Here is a 20,855-nt window from a genome sequence, read left to right as displayed (position 1 = left end):
TTACCAAGACCTCCTCTGCGAACCAAGCGCTTTGAGATTGCAAACATCACATCCAATGCAGTCTACTGAGTTTGCCCTCCGGTTAAACTATTTAGTCCTTCTTTCTGTGGATACAGTCCGGAGTTCGACATCCGGGATCGGTGTGGGGCATCCGGGGCGCGGTGTATTGATGCCCGAACCCCTCCGGCGGTGCCCACATGACGAACAGGTGCATGCGCTCCAATGGTCAGCCATGCCATGCGAGTACATCAACGTTGTCATGACCGTTCAACTGTTGTCTCGATTCCATCCCCCTTCACACATTGCTCTTTGGGCACTGAAGGGAAGATGGCGCCCAAGACACCAATGAGATGCCTCCGTGTGGAGGGGACTGACATCGTTGATGCTGATGGAAAGCAGGTAATTCTCAAAGGTGTCAGTGTCAATTATTCTAGAGTATGCTGGGAAATACCACTGACTATTAACAGTGTGCCACTGGCGGTCACACCAACATGGAGAACTTCATCACTGGCTACCCTGGTCATGAGAATGAGATGAGGAAGGCAATGCTTGAAGTTCTCGGTCAGGAGAAATATGACTTCTTCTTCGACAAGGTCTGCTCTGTTGCCCCTTCTTCCAGTACTGATCATGGTCTAACACCCGTGAAGTTCCTCGAATACTTCTTCACTCCCTCCGACGCCCGCTTTCTTGCCTCCCTTGGCCTAAACTGCATCCGCATCCCCATCAACTACCACCACTTCCTTGATGACCACAACCCGGGCATCATCAAGCAGGAAGGCTTCAAGCTCATTGATCGCATTGTCGACGCCTGTGCAGCGGAGGGCTTATATACCATCATCGACATGCACACCTTCCCTGGAGGCCAAAATCAAGGCTGGCACTCTGATGCGGGTATTCACAAAGCTCTGTTTTGGGACTTCAAAGTCTTCCAGGACAGCATGACGGATCTTTGGGTCGAGATTGCGAAGCATTACAAAAATAACACCTGGGTTAGTGAAGCCCTTTTGCCAGTTGGCTTCCCTGCTGACGTTCAATTGAACAGGTCGCTGGCTACAACCCCATGAACGAACCCGCCGACCCTGACCACACTGCACTTCAAGCCTGGTACAAGCGAGTCGAAAAGGCTATTCGCGAGGTTGACCCAGATCACATTCTGTTTCTGGACGGCAACACCTACGCCATGGATTTCACCGGGTTCAAGGAAGTCCTCCCCAACTGCGTGTACGCCATACACGACTACGCCAGCTTTGGCTTCCCAGCAGGCGAGCCCTATGTTGGAAGCCCCGAGCAGAAGGAGTCCCTGCAGAAGACATACGAGAGGAAGGTGCAGTTCATGAAAGAGAAAGATGTCCCGGTGGGTCTGGCTTCCATGGCATAGGTGTTCGACTTTGACTTGGTGCTGACGATGACAGATTTGGAACGGCGAGTTTGGTCCCGTCTATGCGAGCCCGGGAGACGAGAACTATGAGAAAGTCAATCAGCAACGTTACGACCTGCTAGGCCAGCAGCTGAAAATCTACAAGAAAGATGAGATCAGCTGGAGCATTTGGCTGTACAAAGACATTGGGTTTCAAGGCATGGTCCACGCTTCGCCAGACTCGGCTTACATCAAGCTGCTGAAGCCTTTTCTGGAGAAGAAGAAGCGTTTGGGTGTTGATAAATGGTAAGCCTCACATAATACTCCGAAACTTCTCTTCTAACACTTCCTGAATAGGGGCCGCGACGACTCTGCCGTAAAGCACATCTACGAGCCCGTCATCGCTCACTTCAAGGAGGCAATTCTTCCCGAGAATATCAACAAGAGATACCCACAAGTGTGGAAGATAGAAGGGCATATTCACCGAGTGTTGAGGGAGACTCTCATGAGTGAGATTTTGTGCTGGGAGTATGCGAGTTACTTTGAGGGCAAGACGTTGGAGGAGCTAGATGAGCTGGCGGGGAGTTTCAAGTTGGAGAACTGTGTGAAAAGGGAGGGGTTGAATGAGATTTTGAGGAGGGATGCAAAGGGGCGAACAGCGTAGATGGGATATTCACCATCAATCCGGGTGAACCACACGAGGAGGCGCGCTGAAGAATCCTTCCAAAAGGAAACAGCAGCTGATACCTTTTCATGTACAACCGGCCGGGAGTTTACCGTGATTTGTATAGACTACCTCACACAAAACGCAAATAGACAACCAAGCTCCTTTTATAGTACGACCTGCATGAGATCTGTCGAAAGTACTTGTATGCCAGTGGACCTGTTTACTGAGCCCCTGAAGTCTGAACACCGTCAACGCCATATACTAATGTTGGAGTATATCACAACCCCGAACCTCCCCAAACTACACTAATGTTTCGTTTTCCAGAAAGGAATTGTAATTTGTATGAATAGATAGCATATGCATGACTGTTCCTAGTGTCCAACTTGCATTCGAGACCCTCTAGGAAAAGGGTTCCACTTGTTAATGAGAGCCACATTGCCGTAGAACATCAGCAATCTCCACAACAGCCCGATTAGCTCAGCTGGTTAGAGCGTCGTACTAATACTGGGAAACCAGCATATGGTAATGCGAAGGTCAACAGTTCAATCCTGTTATTGGGCATCTCTTTTGTCATTTTTTGACTGTGCCTGCTGCTTTCTTTCTCACTACAACAGTTTATCGTTACCCATTTTCTCTGTTTTCTTGTCTCTGATGACTATCTTCAGAGCTTACCTGTGGTGGGAGTTGTCGAGTTTACCTAGCGCGTCCAACGCGTATCCTGTCAGCAACAAACAAATCATAATTGCTATGTAAGAAGGGGACATAGAAATATAGTGGATAATATGTTGAGATAGTCGAGATGCCTAGCCGTGATCCTTTAATGCCTCGTATTTGATATCAAACTCTCCACCGATGTGGTTAACCTGCCTACTGTTAGCTATCGAACGGAAGCAGAGCCGAGGGTCATGAACATGCCATGCATATCCAAGATTTCACCTCAAGATGCCATCAAAGTTGCAGAAACAGTGTTTCTATTTTCTAGTCACCTTTTTCTTATCTTCATCCCAGGCATTAACCGTTCAACCTTCGTTAACATGAAACCCTAGGAAGGGTAAGCTATCTTCACCAAAGGAGTGTATATGTAATCCAACTTCCGACATGTCCCTTCAACAGCTACCAAATGCCCCAAAACCCAGCGACCCCTTTGCCACTGAGAAATGTCTCGTGCTCAAAGATCATGCTCCATCTTCCTGCAGCAAGTCCAGCACGGATCCTCGTCGCTGCCCATGTTCTTGGGTGACTACAATGACACAGGCCATCAGCAATTACTCCATGCGCTTGCTTCCGATGATGAATGATGCTTACCCATTCCTCTGGGCACTTGGGCGATTCGGGCCAGCAGACGCGGAGGCAGACATCGGACATGCCCATGATGATCTTCATCTCTTCCGACTTTGACTTGGGGGGGCGGTGGTGGGCGGTGGTGGTTCCTTTGTCGAGGGTGAGGTGGAGGCTATTACCCGATGTCAGAAAAGGGTGATAGAGGGTGAGGGGGAGGGAGACGTACGTGATCTCATCAGAGTGCTTGCCATTGCCGGCACTCTTGAAGGACCAGGGGAGGGCGGTGGCGGTTGCGAGGAGGGTAAGAAGGGCGGTGGTGGCGGTGAACTTCATTTTGATGGTTGGGATGATTCTTGTGGTTTATTGTTTGCTCGAGAGGTTGGTTGATGCTGATGAAAAGCTTGACCTCTCTCGAGGGCAAGAGACCGCCTCTTTATACTTGAGTCTGCCCCTACCATCCCCCCCATTCGACAACTCTTCTTCCATGACCTCCGATAGATAGACCAGCGTCAAACCCATCAATCCATGACAACGACGACTCATACAAACGCCCAATGGGAGACTGTTTTGTGTAACTGGGCAGCAACATTGTTGATCCTGTCTCTCGATCGCAACATCGAAACCACCGATCGCAACATGATCCAGCTGGAGTCTTTCCTCGAGGCCGTGGCTGGCCCATTGACCCACGGCAGTTGCCGCGTCATCAGGCCTGGATTCCGGCTCTGTCCGTCCAACATACCCGCGCTGCAGTCCCTCGATGTTGTTCTGCTTGGGCTGAAAGCAATCAACATTGTCTTTCCACCTCCGCATTTTCCCCCCATTTAGGGTGCCATAGACACCAGATCGCAGGGTTGTATGCAGACGGGCCGTAGACGCAGTGATACCGGCAGTCGTGAACCGAGACAGCAATGTCTCTTATCCCCGCACAGTAGACGTCCCGGAGCTTGGATCTTCCTGGGTCATCAGCAGTATCTCCACGGAGCTGACTCCAGTTGGATAGACCAGAATTGAAATGGTACAAGCAAGTGGAGTAGAGATGTTACTTCGTTTATTTGCTCCCTGGCTGTGCATTGATTGCTGTTCATTATCCAACTGCTCAAATCGAGCTCGATAATTCCAATGCACAGCCATTCCCATTACTTGACATTAACAGACTTGGTAGCTCCCCTTCCTCCTGACTGACGCGCTTGACAGTCATCTCAGACATGGCAACCACTGTCCGGCCATATCCAATAATCTCACTGACGCTCTTGCCCCCCGCTCCATCTTCAGGGTAGATGTAGAGCATGTCCAGCTCCTCGGGCTCGTCAACAGCGTCCTCGGGGATGCTGGGACTGTTCCCGATGCCAATGGCGGCATACGAAGGCCTGCGTATTACCTTGGTGACAAACAGCTCTCTGTAGCCGGTGTTCTTGAAGCCCATGCGCTGAAACGTCCTTTTCCCACCATCTGTCGCGACGAGAGCTGTTTGTTACGTCAGTATTACCATCCGCCATATGAGGTGAGGGTAAAAGCAAGACATACCAGACAACCCAACAACCTTCCACCCCTTCTTCTCCGCCGCCCGTCTCGTAACCTCCTCCATAGCAATCTCTGAAAACCTCCTCTGCTTCGAGGTAGGTGGCTCGACAGCTAACCGCTCGATGTGATAAACATGCAGTCCAACCTCTTGTTGCACCTCGTTCTCCTGCACGGCAGATATCCTTCCATTTGGTGCCTTGCCGTTGCCGATCTGCCTGGCCCCTGCCACCTCAACATGTTCCGCCAGTGGTTTTTGCTCCCTCTTGTTGTCGTGAGGAAACATGGTATGCGCGTCGACAGTAGGCTCCTTCAGTTTTCCCACCAACAAGTCCTCCCAGTATTCCCTCAACATGGGCAAGACAATAACCACACCGAGTATTCCCGTCTTGGGTGATGACCAGCATATCGACATTTCGGGACAGGCCGCCACCCAGCTGCAGAGTCTGTCGTACGACAGCCCCGCGGGGTACATTTCCATATCTGACGCGTAAACGGCGCGCAGGACCTCATCCGAGATGGGGTGAGGCGTAGGCGGGGTCTCCATCCCGCTTCTCACCGGGCTGTTGTCGGATGTTGGTGACGACATTTTGCTGCTCTCTTTTATCGTATTCTGGCTGATGATGATGAGGTATCTCCTGCACTTTGAAGAAAGAGGTGTTGATAGCTGAGGTGATCGTATGAGAGTGATGAAAATGGAAGAGAGGAGAGACGTTCAAACACCTGCAGTTTTTAGCGCCGCTCTCTGCTTAGTTATTGCGGTGGTCCCTGGTGGTGCCCGTCGATGCGCCACTCATCTGACTTCTTATTTGACTCTTTGCCAAAGTGAAATGGAACCAGCACAGATTCAAAAAAGGACCAGCCCCAAAAAGCACTCCAGAAAAAAAAGGAGCCACTGTGGAGTTGTGGTTGGGTTGTGAGGTCCAGGTGAGGTGGGTGGATATCCACATTCAGAGAGGTCCAAGCTCCCCGCGCCAGCGATGCCAATTCGGGCCAGAATTAGTGGATCCTTGGCAAGCCACACTTATCAATCGGGGGAGGGGTCCCGCAGATTTGGGTCAACTGTGCGCCCCGCGACAAGCGCTCAACTGGGGCCGGAAACCAAAATGTGGCCTGATGTTTTGGGAATTGGGATTTTGCAAAGAAATGGGGAAACAATGCTACGGGAGACAAAAATAGCGAAATGAAACCGCAAAAGATAAATTTGACTGCCCACAGCCAGAATCGAACTGACGACCTCATCATTACTAGTGATGCGCTCTACCACTGAGCCATGCGGGCTTGAGTTTACCAGTTGAGATTGTGAGTGGATATGAGGCTTTTCATGATAGCTGCCAACAAATTCTGTGAAGTTTCTGAACTTTTATGTGGTTGTGGTAATCTTCGGTGTGGCTAAATGAAGGCGCAACTGAAACATGGTCGTCTGAGTGTGCTCAACTGGAAGAAACAGGAGCAGATGGCGTAAACGGCTATCTCTCAACAACTGATAAGTCTGATGGCTATTGTGAATCACCACCGGCCTGGCCCGCAGGTTAACTTTTATTTTATTTGTCGGAAGCTCTCAAAGTTTTTCATCCCTGACCGCAAGCCCAAACTGATCCCAGCACAGTGATAAAAGCCCTTAACAGAGCTCACGTTTCTTTGCATTCTTCATGCTGCAGAGTTCATCATGAGAATTCATCTATATATATGACTTGGATTCAGTCACGGTCAACTCAACCATCAATCACCTAGCACCTCAATTGCACTAGCACATCTCTCAATGTCACCCATATATTGTTCAATTCACCCATGGGGTTATGGCTAACCATCTGTCTATTTCCATGTGCCAGAAGACATTCACAGTCCAGGGTCGAAGCCCCTCCCGAAATATTGAGCATCAATGTTTCATAACAGAAGCCTCCGTGACACCTGACACCAATGGGAAAACACCCACTTTTCACCGAATGGACAACACAATACACGGTATACGATCAAAACTGCCAACAGCCGAGACATATCTGATGCAGTGCAACCTCCACCAGCCTCCAATGTTACCTGAGAAGACCCCTGGACCCTGAGATCCCAGATTAGCACACATCATGAAGAATACTAGACAGCCTAAGTTATCTCGAGTCATACCAGACCAAATATCGGCTTACCGAGACCGGGCACCACAAACGTCCGCAGCAACAGGAAATATATTGGGGGTTTCCAATGGTGTGAGATATGCAATAGATACAATCTCGAGCCTGCGCTGTCAGCAACGAGCAATATCAATCCTAGTCAAATAAGGTGTGGAGAAACACTTGTCAACCTCCATGTGGATATCATTCTCCTGTAGATCCAGAGATCTGACTGCCAATTACCAAACATATGCTGTACAAATAAAGAAAAAGACGAAATTAGCAAAAATATGGCACATTCGATGCCGGGAATTGAGCCCGACGTGGGGGTCGAACCCACAACCTTGAGATTTGACGGAGGAACTCCTTAAGAGTCTCACGCTCTACCGATTGAGCTAGCCGGGCGACATGCATCGCCTGAGCCGTATACATTGAGATCTGCTGGGCGGAAGTTTTGCTTTTGAAGCATGTATCTGAGCTTCTCGTGGGTGGTCCTTGTGTGCGAAGCTTAAAAGCAAGGTTCAGGGGTTGAACGAAAGGAGGTGGAGCCAACGGCTTTTAGGGCTGAGAGGATTTGCGGTTTTCTCTGTGGCTTGTGGAGGAGAGAAAAAGAATCAGTGCCCACCGTTATTAACGGGTTTAAGGCATAATTGGTAAAAGAAAGTGTTGTTGCTGAGGTCCTACCCGGACTCGAACCGGGGTTGCCGGAATGGCTCTGGTAACTCAGAATCCGAAGTGCTAACCGCTACACTATAGAACCTTGACCTATGCTGTGATGTTAGAAAAATGTTATGGTGAGAGTGTACAAGTAGTCCCAAGGATATGCTTACCTTTTGTCGTGTTGAGGCCTCCTTCGCTCCGCAAGCTTGAATCGTGACTTGGCTCCACCTACCTCAAGTCTTCCAACAGTTGACAAGTTGAGGACTCGAAATGCGCAGCTCTAGATGAATGTGTTTTGAAGATGCAGTCATCGAGAGCATGGATCTAATCCGGCTGAGATTCAAGACGCAATAGCTGGCGTCAATGTCTGATACATGAACAGCCTGTCACCTGTGAGTATCTTCTGCTCCATGATCGAGAGCTTCGTGGCTGCTGAGATCCGTGATCATGTGTCCATATCAACAATCCTAAGTTCCTAACATAGGCTTTTCCATGGGAATCCACCCGTCTCTCTGGTGGTTTGATGCATTTGGAGAAAGCCAGGAGAACATTGCCACAACCCAAAAACTAGTCTTGAAGGGGGTATCCGGTTGACCCCCAGAATTTGACTTCATCATGATCGGAGCAGGCCTCGGATAAACCTGGTGTAAATGCCGGAACGCCTCAATGCTTCCTTCAAATTTGTTGCTGCCATTAACCTTGATAGAGCCCCAGTCCAAGTATGTCGAGTTCCTTGCTGTATCGTTGAGCCAGAACTTCGACAGCAGCTATCCCAAGAATGGTAATGATCAACTGTTCCACCTGCGAAGTTCCAAGGTCTCAGACATCATCTCGAACCAGGTGTGGGTGCCCACAGAAATCAAACGTTGGGACACGTTCCGTATCATGGGTGGTTACCATATCGAGATTCGAGAGAGGATCAAGCTGCAGCTTGTCGATCTGCCCGGAGTATTTTCAACTGTCGGTCTGTCATGGACAGTAGTAGTGAGCGAGGCGTGAGAAGGACGGGAGACCGAACGACAGTCGGCATCATGTGGTGAGCGGTCTCGGGGCTGGCTGCATTGGGGCACCTTTGCGTCAGTAGACATCATGAAGGTGTGGCCTGACGGTTAATCGAAAGAGCTAGAAGCCAAACCTGCCAATTGTCATGATTCGATGTCCACAACATCAACGTCAGCCAAAACGGAACTACCCGCGACTCCCAGTCCGCTTCTCGCAGTCAAATCCTTCCCGCTTATTGCCCGGCTTGGCCTTTTCTGCAAGGTAGTGAAGGTTGAGATAAGCTTAAGGCTGGAGCAAGGGGAAGACGAGCGTGTATGAGTGTCGATCATGCTGGATAGAGAAAGGATCGGCACGGTCAGAGAATAGAAAAAGTTGGCGAGCAAGGAGGATGATTAAGAGAAGCAACAAGGCGGCTGCTGCAGACTGCAGCATCTGCATCTGCCAACATCCTGTTATTGTGAGGCGCAATCTGCGGAGAATGAACAGCTGTGTTGCATGACAGCGAGCAATGACAACTTTTCGGTTGCCGATGTTGCAATGGCCCGGGTAATGCAAACGCTCGGGCTTGGTCAAGGCCAGTCAATAGGATTCGAGCCGTGGTTGAATGTGTGTTGTCATTTCTGAGTTTTCAGCTCTGAAGCGAGCCTCCAAAGCCGTCGTACTCAGTTGGAAAGTAGTGGCGGTGAACAAAGTGTTTTGGGTGGTCTCGTGTAGTCCATGTTCTCATGATCTGAGCTGTCAGTTTGTTCAGCCGCTGTGATACTGACAGTGTCATAGAGAAACGCCCACCCGCTGTTTTCTGTTCTTGCTAGGTTATTACTGACAATCTCGAAATATGACACTTAATGGTTTCAGGCGGCAACTCGCTATGGGTAGTACACCATCGGAACAGGAGCCTTGGTTTTGCATTTCGGGTTTCGTTGCTTCGACCCAACCATCTGGCCTAGGCAGGGACTTCTGTCGTGCACTTCATTGACTTTTCTCTGGGCCGGCAAGTCCACCTGATGACATCACCACAGGCCTTTCTCGGGGCAAGCGCTCCGGGCCGGGCATAGCTGAGTCCTCCAAACAAGGGAGAAGCTCAACAGAAACAAGCTGATTTTGTGGAGAGCTGAGGAGCACTGCTTTGATTATTGTGAACAAATGACCGACTTCCCGCAACAACTTGGCCGTTCAACCTTGATTTAGGGGACCAGCCAGTACTTTGGATGCAGGTGATGCATTTGGAAAGACAGAAAACGGTGCACACTGTCTCAGTTACGTGGCATGGAGATTTGTTTTACAGTCAACACATCACTCTCGAAATAGTCCGCACGATGCAGCACTCCCTTGTCCCCGCATTTTCCGGTGTGCTGGGGTGTGGTTCTATTGGCAGCCGACCAATTTGCGGGTGGACTGACCGTGGAAAGCTTTTCGTAGCTGTGCCTATGGTTGGTCGGTCCACTCCAATGCTCCTGCATCCCCTCGGGGAGTTGCCGTCGCCTGCCGTCTCCTCGACACCACCTTCTGCTGCCAATAGCTCACCGTCAAGATCAGATCATGTTGCTTCATGCTACACAACACGACACTAGTACATGATCGTGAACCTCCTTGGCCGCATTTTTGACCCCTTTTCCCACGACACCATCTCCCCTTTGTGTCTCTATTGTTCTTCCAATCATCTTTAGCCTGTAGCTGTACGGATCTTCTTCACATAGCAGAGATCGGATTACACAAGTGCCTCGACAGTTATTCACGAGGCTGCTCCTAGGTAGGTACATGAAGAATTAGAAGTAGTACAGTCCAATGGCTTTCATTGCTCACTCTTCCGATGTTCGGCCAAACCACCTTGGCCTCATTTCCCTTACAGCGCTGGCGTTCGGACCGAGTCTTCATACGCGCCACATTATTACTGACAATGGGAGAGATATGTTGGTAGATGCAGTATGATGCATAGCTTTGAGTTTCTCTTGTTGACAGTTAGCTCGAGCAGAAAGCGCCGGACATACTGACGTATGCTCCGGCTTCACGTTCTACATCATGATATTACGGCTTTGGCGAGCTGAACCTGTCAATGATCGTCATCATGCATGGAAACGGGACATCGTAGCATTGACTGGTTGTCGTAGGGTCGCAGCAGGCTTGGGGCTCTTGTAGGCGTCGTAGATGCCGTGACACTTTTGCTTCCTGAAGGTTTGCCAAGCAGTACTCCAACTCTTCGCCTCCTTGGTTTCACCACACGACAAGGTATAGCACTCTTGAGGCTATTTTGCAGATTCAAAATAGGAAAATGCAATGTTGATCTAGGTGAAGCCCGCAATCAAAATCAAGGAAGCCGTCCGAATGCAAGCAGAAGGCCGGGATGACAGGTTGGATGAGAGGCACAATTTTGAATAAGGATGACTTTCATGGCTGATATGACTGAAAGCGTACTCTCTAAATTTCTATATAAACTCCCTTCTTCTCCCTTTATCAGACATTAAACTGCTCTCATCATCAACATCAACAGTTACTCCAGCAGTTCCAACTCAGCCTTCCAAACAATCGAACACTTTCTTGCTTTTCAAAACAACCAACTCTTCCACCGCCAAAATGCAGTTCTCCAGCCTCATCACCATCCTCACCGTCGCCATGACCGCCGCTGCTCTCCCCGCAGCTGACGTCGCCAACAATAATGTTGTCGTTGCCCGCACTGGCGGCGGTGACGACAGTGGCACCCCCGTCAACCAGTGCTCCGTTAACAACGAGAAGCCCTTCTGCTGCAACCCCGCCCCCATCCTCGGCATCCCGATCGGCTTCCTTAGCTGCGTCCTCGGCGTCGTTGGCGGTACCTGCTCCGGTGTTGTCAAGTGCTGCAACGTTGACGCTCCTGCCTCTGTAAGATTCCTCCCTGGAACTCTCTTAACATATAAATCACTAATAATTACTCATTAGGGCTCCATCACCCTCAACGTTCTCACCTGCGGCATCTTGTAAATGCGGTCATGGTATAATCTGCTGCAGTCAGATTTGGACGCCTGAAGGCAACAACAGCAATGGGTTCTGGAGGACTGTCTTCGGGATGGCAAACCTGGAATGGTTGCTGGTGCTGGGTTGTATGAAATACTTTCTGTTTTTCATCTCACTCTTTCTCTCGCTTTTCAGGCCTGGCAGGGGAAGAGAGGGGTGGAAACATGTACGGTCTTTTTTTGCATTTGAGCGAAGCGATGTATCTAGTTTAGCTAGCGGGTTTTGCAGTTTCTCATCTGTTTTTTGAATCTGATGTCTTTGCCGGCTTATATTTCGATGGCTTTTAATTTGAGATTGTGATGTGATTTTGATGAGTGACGGTTTCACTTGTGGAAGATGACAACATGAGTCCCCACTCTGTGTTTGATGAGAGCAATAATATGGTTCGTTTTTGAGTTACGAAAGGTTCCAAAATCCTGCTTGAGCATGTGATTTGTGTCGCAGTCCTGTGTCGAATAATTTGGGGAGGGACTCTTTCTTCTTGACACTGCACTGTCCTCAACTTGCCTTGAGCGTTGGGTATCAAACTGCAGACGATTCGAAATCATCGCAGTGTGCTACGCCCCCCCCCCCGGCAACGACGAACTTGACTATTTTCAGGACGATGAGCGCGTACAAGTCTACCGATTCTACGAACACCGCCGGTTCCCACTCTCTATCGAATTCAGATTCCACGCCTGCACATACAATTGACCCGCCATGGTATAGGCCTCTAGCGACGGTTTGCGAGAAGTGCAAGTTTATGGTGGACGACTGTGGCCGCTGTTTCGATCCCGGCCCTCAAAATTCCCCCCGGGGGGCAGTTCGTTAAACGTAGAGGCTCTCAATACAACACATTTTCGGAGCTTCTGGCCTAATCTGCTGCAGGGTGCGACATCTATTTTCAGTTCTCAAGGCATGGCCTTGAGAACCACACATCAGATGTGCCTGGCACGATTCCTGAGCGCGTCCATGGGTGGTATTTACTGTCGACTGGAGGCAGCGAAGTAGTTCTTACTCTTGAGATTCCTTACACATCTGGCGACGTTGAGTTGGCAAAACAACATAGCGTCGAAGTAACCCGCGATTCAATGATGGATACACCCACTCGCACCGGCGCACAAGACCACCACCCGATGGAAGATGTTAATTTCACAAGATATATTCAGTGCACAGTTAAAGCCATGTTGACAGACTATCGAGGTATGATAAATCTTGGGCTCTGGAAAGTAGCCATGACTGATTCTAATATGTAGCGCCAGAATATGACTCCCGAATCTGTTCGCCAAGCACTAGAGACGCTTACACTTGAGTAAATTTTGGCTTGAAACACGCCACAGGTCACACTTGCGGAGAGCCTCCTTCAGCAACACCCTTTTGCCTATATGAGTGTCCGAAGTTTCCCGCGATTCGGTGCGTTTGCGTTTGATGGACGAGGGCCGCCCAAATGCTAGATATGCAACGCATAGTCATTACTGGGGCGACCTGAGAGTCCTCGCCCTGACTACCGATACATTCGACAGCTTCCGCCAGCAGGCTCCGCCGGAAGCCTTGTCAAAGACATATCGGGATGCCATAGAAATCACCCATTACTTTGGGATTGAATATCTTTGGGTCGATTCATTGTGTATTTTCCTAGATAGCACATCTGACTGGACCCGAGAGTCGGCGCTCATGACAGAGGTTTTTGAGCGCTCCCCATGCTGGCGCTGTCAACAATGTCAAGTGATGGGCGCCTTCTTCTAAACATTTGTCGAGTTGAGAAATTCGGACAACACAGACAGCACATTAGAAACAAGCTTGCTGGAATAGCATGGGTTGTCCATGAAAGATAACTATCTAGTCGTACTCTGCATTTTACGAATGACGGAGTGTACTAGGAATGCAATCAGGGCCCAGCGTCAGAGGTTTCTCAGGCAAGCCTATGTTTCGACAAGGATCGACTCATCGCTATCTCCGGGCTAGCGAAACATATCGTCAGTACTACAAATGATCAATTCCTCGCCGGTTTGTGGAAAGAGAATTTCATTAATGACTTAGTTTGGAGCTTGCGAGAATGAACCCTGAAATAGAACCGCCGAACCAGCACCCCAAGTCGAGGTGTCAAGGATGAATCAATCTACCCACAGCACCAAGATGGTCCTAAGAGTCTCTTTCAGCACCTTTAACTTATCAGTATTTAACATATGTCGATCGGTCGACGGGCGGATTGGATGACTGGTCCACTGATATTTTGGACAGTTTCAACACCTATCTTGCGCCGACCTTCATGATATCACTGTCAACCCCCTGGCTGTGAAGATGTTCAGGAGCCGTCAACCAATATCAATGTGCGGCTACGCTGCGAATCTGTATTTGCTTGTCAAGGCTACTTTGTGGTTGGTGATTATGCGGCACCAACAGCGAAGGCAGGACACCACGGCATCGGCTTGAAACTCGTCAGGAATCTGAACGTGAACCTGAGATTGAGGCCATTGAATCGTTATTGTCCGACTCACACAATCAAAACGAGGTGCTGGAGAAAAATCCTTGGGCAATGATAAATAGACTCGATCATAACCCGTCATGCATCTTAGGCTGTGGTTTGGACGTTGAATGGACTAAGGAAATCCCACCATCAGATCCCATATTTCTTTTGGAGCTCAAAGAGACCGAATGGCCTGATTCATTACCTGCTCATGGATATTATCCTGAAATGCTTGAACAAGGCTGCAACTTTCTCGTTGGGTTGATTCTACAACAAACGGGCCGATAACGGGGTGAATACCGCAAGGTAGGAATTTACCGGTGTTATCAGCCATTTCGAGATCGTGTGCTATTGCCTGAAATCTAGTTGCGCCAGGGGATGACACGGCATTTTGTAGAGATATGAGATGGAGCGAGAGGGAGGGAGAGAAGGCTTTATTGATCTTGTTTGAATCATCTTTCTTATGTCGGGAGAGGATGGGACAAAATAGCTTGATCACTACATAAAATAGAGAGGTGGCTCACTAATACAGAGAACATGCTGAGGTTGTCTGTGTCATCTGAATCCAGGGCAAACAAAAGCTTGTGCTAAAAACATTAGCAGTTTGCAGGCTAGCAAAATCCTAAAAATGGACGAGTTGGGAATCGAACCCAAGACCTTTCGCATAGTTGTGCTATTGCAAAGCGAACGCGCTACCAATTGCGCCACACGCCCTTGATATAATGGCTGCGGAAATAAACTCTATCATCATCATCACCTGGTGGGCCTAATTGGGTATTGTTCACAAGGTCAGCGAACCATGCTGAGATGGGAGAAGGTAAGAGGATATTCATCTGAAGATAAATAAGCAGAGGGTACTCGCGGATATAATTTGTCTTAGTGCTGCACTTCGCGTGATTGCTGCGAGATAGTCGAGATTAATGTTTTTGTAAAATCTGCAAACATAGCTAGTCAAGAGGTTTCATTTATATCTCTGAAAATCAAGTAAACAACAGGTATTAGATGGCAGTCTTCAAGGAAGGCCGCTTCGAAACGTAGGTCAACAGCCCTCTTCAACTGGTAAGAACATTTCTTGCTCTCTCCTTGTTCAAAGCACCCCGACGCCCGTGACTGCCGCTCTTAACCCCCACCCAGCCTGTTGAATTGAGCTCCAACCTACCTACTCTGGATCCAAGTCGTATTCTTACATACACCTTCCTCTCAGTTTCGACTCGAGAAATATACTCTTTCCATTTTTGCGGTGCTCCTTGGTGGGCTCCCTTGCCCCCGTCTTCTTGGGGCTATCTTTGAACCGTGTGCCGCTCAGTTTGTCGAGGCGGGCGCGAAAGGTTAAGCCTGTGCTTCGTTCCCGAGTCTACGTAATCTCCAGTGCACTTACCCTATTGATGGCCGGCAAGTGACCCAACTGGCCAGCTGATCTTACCTTACCATTATTGCCCCAGAGCATCCGAGTGATTCTTTCCTCCATGAGCCAGAGTGGGGGCCAGGGACTCCCGGTCGACACTTAAGCCGTGATGGTTTTCTCAACGTCCCTTATATGTGTAGGTTTTCTTCCACCTCGTCGACATCTTACTGAATTACTAGAAGAACAACATGGAGAAGTTGTCCTGAGCTCCGGAACATCGTACCATCGTTATACATTCGGCCCCGCAACATTACGGAGCTTGCCGCCAATCTCTTCCTGGGTCGCAGCGGAGATTTGGAGCCTCTCTGAAATCCCGCCCGACGAACTCCGCAAATGGGAGTCTGGGCGCCTACAAGAAGTCGGTGTTTCCGCCGCCCGCCTCATGTCCAGTAAAATACCTCATCGAGCACGAATTCATTAGCCTCTATCATGATTCCATGGCTCTTCTCCGCAAGCCTTTTTACCATCCTATCGGCCATGACACCCAAAACGTTTATCAATCAACCACGAGCCCCTCGAGCATCTTAAAAGGCCTTGTGCGACTCTCCTGAAAGGCTGTGAAAGACAGTTATAATGCTTTCTAACGTACATTATAAGCGAGCGACCAATATAAGCGAGCGACCACTTTTTCACAACCTTTATACCATTATCCTCAATTACTACACAACAATACTAGGAAGCAACCATAATTACATCAGAAACAGCTGAATCAGATGCTTCTGCAGCCTCCTGGCAAGTGCGCGCATTATGCCCAGGCTTACCGCATACACCACAGCACTGAACCTTCGTACGAGCCCCCCCTGCATTACTACTATCCGGCTGCGTTTCTTACACTCCCTCCCTATCCACGGCCTTCTGATCCAGTAGATCCTGTGCCTCTTGTACAGTAAGTGACCCTCTAAGCCTCATACGTGTTTTTTTGGCTCTCCGGCGCTTACTTAGTGCCTTATTGGCCTTACGAAGCGAAGAGACTTCTGCACGAAGGAGAGCTACCTAGTGTATTATAGCCGTTATACCCTTAGTAAGCTGGTCTACCGTAGCTAGTATTAAAGTCGGGGAGCTATTTTAATAGTTAGTAATACAAGTCTTAATGAGCGTTAACTATAAGTTAGTTTCTCGAGGGTTATATAGTGTTTAGGAGACCTAAGGGAGTACCGTGCCCGGCCGTAAGTTTAGAGGTATTAGCGTATAAAGCTTTATATTTAGCTTAAAAAGTATTTTTTTTAAATCGTACGGTATAAGGCTAGTACCCGTAAAGCTACCCTATATATTCCTCTCTATTATAGAGGCAAAGAAGGCCTCGCGGAAGGTATAGAGGAACTCGAGCTTACTTATATAGTTAATATATATATGTATTAAGTCTTCGATCTAGCTACCGTACGTTTATTTTAGCGGCCTAAAGTAGCTAATATCGAGTAGCTAGAGGAGGTAGAAGGAGTATAAAAGTATATAGAGTATAATAATATTATTTTACTAGTAATAGCGTTTGAATTCGGTCGAGTAGTAACTTTCGTGGCCGTCGAGGATTAATAACCGGTATTTACTTTTTATCCGGGGCGTTATATAGTAGTCGAAGTGCTTAATTTAATCTAGGCTTACCGGATTAATAATCTAGTTATTATCGGTAGTTGCGATACGCTAAGTAGACGGTAGGTTACACTTAGTATACTAGTTAGTAAGGTAGTACTACGCGGCTAAGATAATAAAAGGAGGGATAGCCTAACCGAAGGTATTAATTTTCTAGATTACCGTTACCTATTCGCGGTTACTAGGCTGGGCCAGTTTCGCCTTATTAAGGCCGTCCGAGGTCGTAACTACTATACCCGCGAAAATAATACCTATTATAAACCTAGTCTCGTCGAAGTTATAGATATCGTTATTTATAATACCGTACTTAGCCTTAGTATTCCGTACGAGCGTAAACTACTTACTAATAACCTTTAGATCCTCGCATATAGCCCTTTAGTAGTCGTATCTACGCGTAAAACGTATATAGAGCTATAGCTAGCGTTTAACGAAGTTGTGTACCCAGAGCTTACTAACAGGGGGCGCGTCGCGTACGCGTAGTAGTTAACTAGCCATATCTTCCACACCACGCAATCTTAGTGGAAAAGCTCGCGTATATAGCTTAATAATATATTGAACAATAGCATCCTCTTCGGATTAAGTGAGCTTCTTCGATTTGGGCGTAGTATCGCGTCGTGCAGGCCGGCCGGCGCGTCGGTGTCTAAGCGTACTGCGATCGACGTTATATATCTTAACTGCCGCTAATACACTTAGATTTTTATCATTTTAAAGAGCCTTAAGGGCTAAAATTATATAGGCTTCCTTTGAAGTAGATGGCATTTTGGATTGTTGAGAAAATGAGGTTTTGAGGGGGAGGTTAGGCGTTGCGTGAAAAAAGTGGTCGCTCGCTTATATTGGTCGCTCGCTTATAATGTACGTTACTATTTTTATTAAACTCTCTTGATTATTTCAGAGGCCTTCAAATAGAGGAACAGCGCCCTCGACCATCGTGATGGTGAGGTCTCGGGCCTCTTGTTGAAGGGCTGCAAAGAGAATCGAACCGCCCTAGACTGTCGCAGTGTGTGTGTGTGTGTGTGTGTTTCATTGGCCCGCCTTGGTTGCCGGGCACGTACATAACATCTGAAGATAGGTTAGGGCCGTGGTGGCTATACTGTATTTACATGATGTCGTCCGACACCCAGGGCCATATGCCCACATATATCACCACTCCCAAGCCTGTGCGTCGTCGCGGTGGCAGTTGGTTGAAGGCGTAAATGTCCCTCTGTTCACCGGGCCTTGCTCCGGTCCCAGGTCTCCAGCCCGGCCTATACCCATTCCTGCGCCTATATAGTGTGTGTGTATTCGTATGATGGTCTCGCCACGTATGCCCCCTCCCCCCCCGAGGGCAAGCCGTCTTCGCGAAGGCAGGCCGTGGTGCCGGTGAATGGAAAAGCTGCCGGCTCGAGATGCTCGATGGCGTTGGCTGCATCGGTTGCCATGGTGTTCGGCGCGCGCGTATGCGAAAATATGCGCGTAACATCACTCGTGCTCGCGGTCCTTCCCAGGGCCATCTTTTGATGCCGATAGCCCACCGCGCGAGGTGTTATATTCGATTTTTCGTCGTCGTCGGCGGCGTTGATTCTTCGACGAAATGGTGATTTTTGTAGTAACAGGCCTCCTGACTCTCTTTGATGGGCTGTTGGATCATCTTAAAGGCCATATTTGCTATCATTTAGGGTTTATATTCTCATGAATCAGGGCAGTCTCCATTTTATATGACGTAGGGTTTCGCAACTCTGAAAAGGAGACGGCCCCTTCGTAGCTCCCTGTCCTCCTACCTGGTACACTTTGTGCCGGGGGGGGGAGGAGGTCAAGTTTGGCGATCACAGCTCATTTAAGACAGGCAGATATGGTAAAGGAGTGCCCTCACCAGTTGAAGAGGACTGGTTCATTTTTGGAGGTGGGGTCAATAATGTTTTGATGCCTCTTGTTCATGTTCAGATACATACTCGAAACCTCCTTCATGACACATGAGGCTGGTATATTTAACAATGTAATCCCGCGTGTTTTAACGTCACCAGCTTTTCTTCCGTGGCATGCCTTCCGGTCCCTACTCATGGCGGATAGATACAATACAACAAAAGTGAACCCTTTTCACTGCCACCGATGCATCAACCCAACAAAATAGTCCCAATACTGGCACAGCGCCCTCCCATTCCACCCCTGCTCTTCCATCCCGAACCCATCCAAGTTGACAATCGCAGGCAAGTACTTGCTCTCCCAATCTGTCAACGACATGTTTTCCTCTTTTGGCTTGGAGCACTCATATCTTGCCTTGCATAGCTCCCAGTAGGCGGGATACCAGCCTGCTTGCTCCCAGCCAATCACACTCGTCACCATTGGCTGGTTCTGTTCGTTCATAAAGATGATGATGTTTCTTGGGTGGAGAGCACCGTGCGTAAAGACAATGGGGACGTTGTCGGGGAGGAGATGATGAGGTTGGTAGTTGATCTTGGCGGGGGTATCATCTTTTTGCTTGGTTTGGGAGAGGGCCACGGCTGTGGCGACGAAATAGCTGTGGAAGTTGGAGACGTTGGGGAAAGGCCCTGGGGCGGGGATTTTGAGGCCTGGGGAGGAGGGAAATTGGAAGATCTCGTCTTTGAGAGGGGTGTTGTCTATGCTTGCTTCCCGGGGGTCAGTTGCTGTTGGTCAAAAAACGGGGGAGCGGAACTCACCGACTACCTCGACTCCTCCTGGCTGGAGACGACGCCATGATTTAACCATATCCTTGATCTGAAGACAGACGTGCTCTTTCTGGGCGTCGGATAGATATGGCCATTGTTGCTCGAGTGTTACTTCCTCTGATGGCAAGGAGAGGTAGAGGACTCGCTCCCCAGTTCCGATGTCCCGTCGCCAGCCAAAGACTTCGGGGACGGGGACCTTGTCGCTGAGGTACCGTTTGAGGGTCATTAATGTCTTGGCTTCAGTCGAGGTAACCGCGGTGTCTGCGCCATACTTGACCAGCAGTCCTGCTTGTGGCGCGGGGAGGTAGTATGGTGATGGTAATGGCAGAGATCCATGTGAGAGGATAGCTTGTCCCCGCACCTGGGGCACGCTGGGGAGGTCCGGTTGGAATGCATATTTGGGACGGGTAAAGTATGAAGAGTGTGCAAATATGACGTTGTCTCCTGGGGGAAAGATGAGGTTGACAGGAATCCGTTGCTCATCTTGTTGCTTATCTACAATGGCTGGTTGAGGTTGTGGTACTGGCGCTGGAGCGATAGGTTTGCTGACGGCTGCTGGGGCTCTGGGGATGAGAGTGGTGGGGGTCAGGGTGAGGTTGGAAAGGGAGTTGTAGAGGGCCTCGAAGGGGTCCACTTCCTCGACATGTTGCCGTGGTGGAGGTGGTGGGGAGGGCTGGTGAAAGTGATTGAGGTGGATTGGATTCAGCAGCATTGCGACGAGACGGGAAATGTACGATGGGGCGGTTATCAAAGTTGCTTTCAGAACGGAGAATCATTGCGGAGTGAGTGCTGTTTTATTGCGACGTTCGCTTGTTGCGAGTTGGATCCATGACGTTGGGCTCGCGGAGGTGCGCTGGCGCCGGTGCCCAACCAGCTGGCAGCCTGAGGTGATGGCGGCAGGCAACACTGACAAGGGAAATCACATGGGCCAGCGCTCAGTTTGACTGGTTGCCGTCACTGATCACTGAAACATCTCTTTCGCTGAGCTCGGGAACGCGCTGTTTGTTTTGCAGTGGCATCATTTCTTTTAGGACATGTGTTTTGGAAGTGTCTCACGGGATGATATCACTGGCCGTCCCGCACCTGACCCCTCATCAACGTCATCTCAGGAGCTACCCGCTCCGCAACAATTCCCACTGGCAGTTACCACCCCCTCGGGACCCAAGGCATGTTGAC

The 20,855-nt window shown here is 49.2% G+C and overlaps 5 protein-coding genes and 5 non-coding genes across 10 annotated transcripts; 2 read left to right on the top strand and 8 right to left on the bottom strand.

Moving 5' to 3' along the window:
- Positions 1-222: 222 nt before the first annotated feature.
- Positions 223-2,209, top strand: EGC2 (endo-1,4-beta-glucanase; the record flags this gene model as incomplete). Its single annotated transcript, XM_062911009.1, has 5 exons — positions 223-414; positions 468-989; positions 1,043-1,354; positions 1,413-1,663; positions 1,715-2,209. The coding sequence occupies 5 exons, from the start codon at positions 223-225 to the stop codon at positions 2,019-2,021; spliced, it is 1,584 nt and encodes a 527-aa protein (XP_062767008.1). The 3' UTR covers positions 2,022-2,209.
- Positions 2,210-2,490: 281 nt separating this feature from the next.
- On the bottom strand, positions 2,491-2,585 carry QC763_0053290. Its single transcript has one exon. It is a non-coding gene; the product is annotated as a tRNA-Ile (tRNA).
- A 394-nt stretch (positions 2,586-2,979) lies between these two features.
- Positions 2,980-3,638, bottom strand: QC763_305650 (uncharacterized protein; the record flags this gene model as incomplete). The annotated part of the gene is made up of 3 exons (XM_062911008.1): positions 2,980-3,264; positions 3,330-3,477; positions 3,532-3,638. 3 exons carry the CDS (start codon positions 3,636-3,638, stop codon positions 3,193-3,195), a joined length of 327 nt encoding a protein of 108 aa, XP_062767007.1. The 3' UTR covers positions 2,980-3,192.
- A 763-nt stretch (positions 3,639-4,401) lies between these two features.
- QC763_305640 (uncharacterized protein) lies at positions 4,402-5,797 on the bottom strand (the record flags this gene model as incomplete). Its single annotated transcript, XM_062911007.1, has 2 exons — positions 4,830-5,797; positions 4,402-4,769 (listed from the first exon to the last, which is right to left on the bottom strand). Exons 1-2 carry the CDS (start codon positions 5,410-5,412, stop codon positions 4,402-4,404), a joined length of 951 nt encoding a protein of 316 aa, XP_062767006.1. The 5' UTR covers positions 5,413-5,797.
- A 235-nt stretch (positions 5,798-6,032) lies between these two features.
- Positions 6,033-6,104, bottom strand: QC763_0053260. Its single transcript has one exon. It is a non-coding gene; the product is annotated as a tRNA-Thr (tRNA).
- Positions 6,105-7,243: 1,139 nt separating this feature from the next.
- On the bottom strand, positions 7,244-7,333 carry QC763_0053250. Its single transcript has one exon. It is a non-coding gene; the product is annotated as a tRNA-Lys (tRNA).
- A 270-nt stretch (positions 7,334-7,603) lies between these two features.
- Positions 7,604-7,688, bottom strand: QC763_0053240. Its single transcript has one exon. It is a non-coding gene; the product is annotated as a tRNA-Gln (tRNA).
- A 2,811-nt stretch (positions 7,689-10,499) lies between these two features.
- On the top strand, positions 10,500-11,849 carry QC763_305630 (uncharacterized protein). Its single transcript, XM_062911006.1, has 2 exons — positions 10,500-11,446; positions 11,504-11,849. The coding sequence occupies exons 1-2, from the start codon at positions 11,244-11,246 to the stop codon at positions 11,823-11,825; spliced, it is 525 nt and encodes a 174-aa protein (XP_062767005.1). The 5' UTR covers positions 10,500-11,243; the 3' UTR covers positions 11,826-11,849.
- A 2,804-nt stretch (positions 11,850-14,653) lies between these two features.
- Positions 14,654-14,738, bottom strand: QC763_0053220. Its single transcript has one exon. It is a non-coding gene; the product is annotated as a tRNA-Ala (tRNA).
- A 4,054-nt stretch (positions 14,739-18,792) lies between these two features.
- Positions 18,793-20,391, bottom strand: QC763_305610 (uncharacterized protein; the record flags this gene model as incomplete). The annotated part of the gene is made up of 2 exons (XM_062911005.1): positions 18,793-19,619; positions 19,671-20,391. The coding sequence occupies 2 exons, from the start codon at positions 20,389-20,391 to the stop codon at positions 19,090-19,092; spliced, it is 1,251 nt and encodes a 416-aa protein (XP_062767004.1). The 3' UTR covers positions 18,793-19,089.
- Between the last annotated feature and the right edge of the window lie 464 nt (positions 20,392-20,855).

This window comes from Podospora pseudopauciseta, chromosome 3 (assembly GCF_035222475.1).
Source record: "Podospora pseudopauciseta strain CBS 411.78 chromosome 3, whole genome shotgun sequence".
Lineage (NCBI taxonomy): Eukaryota > Fungi > Ascomycota > Sordariomycetes > Sordariales > Podosporaceae > Podospora > Podospora pseudopauciseta.
Note: the sequence above shows the minus strand (reverse complement) of the source record. Positions and strands in the feature narration are given on the sequence as shown.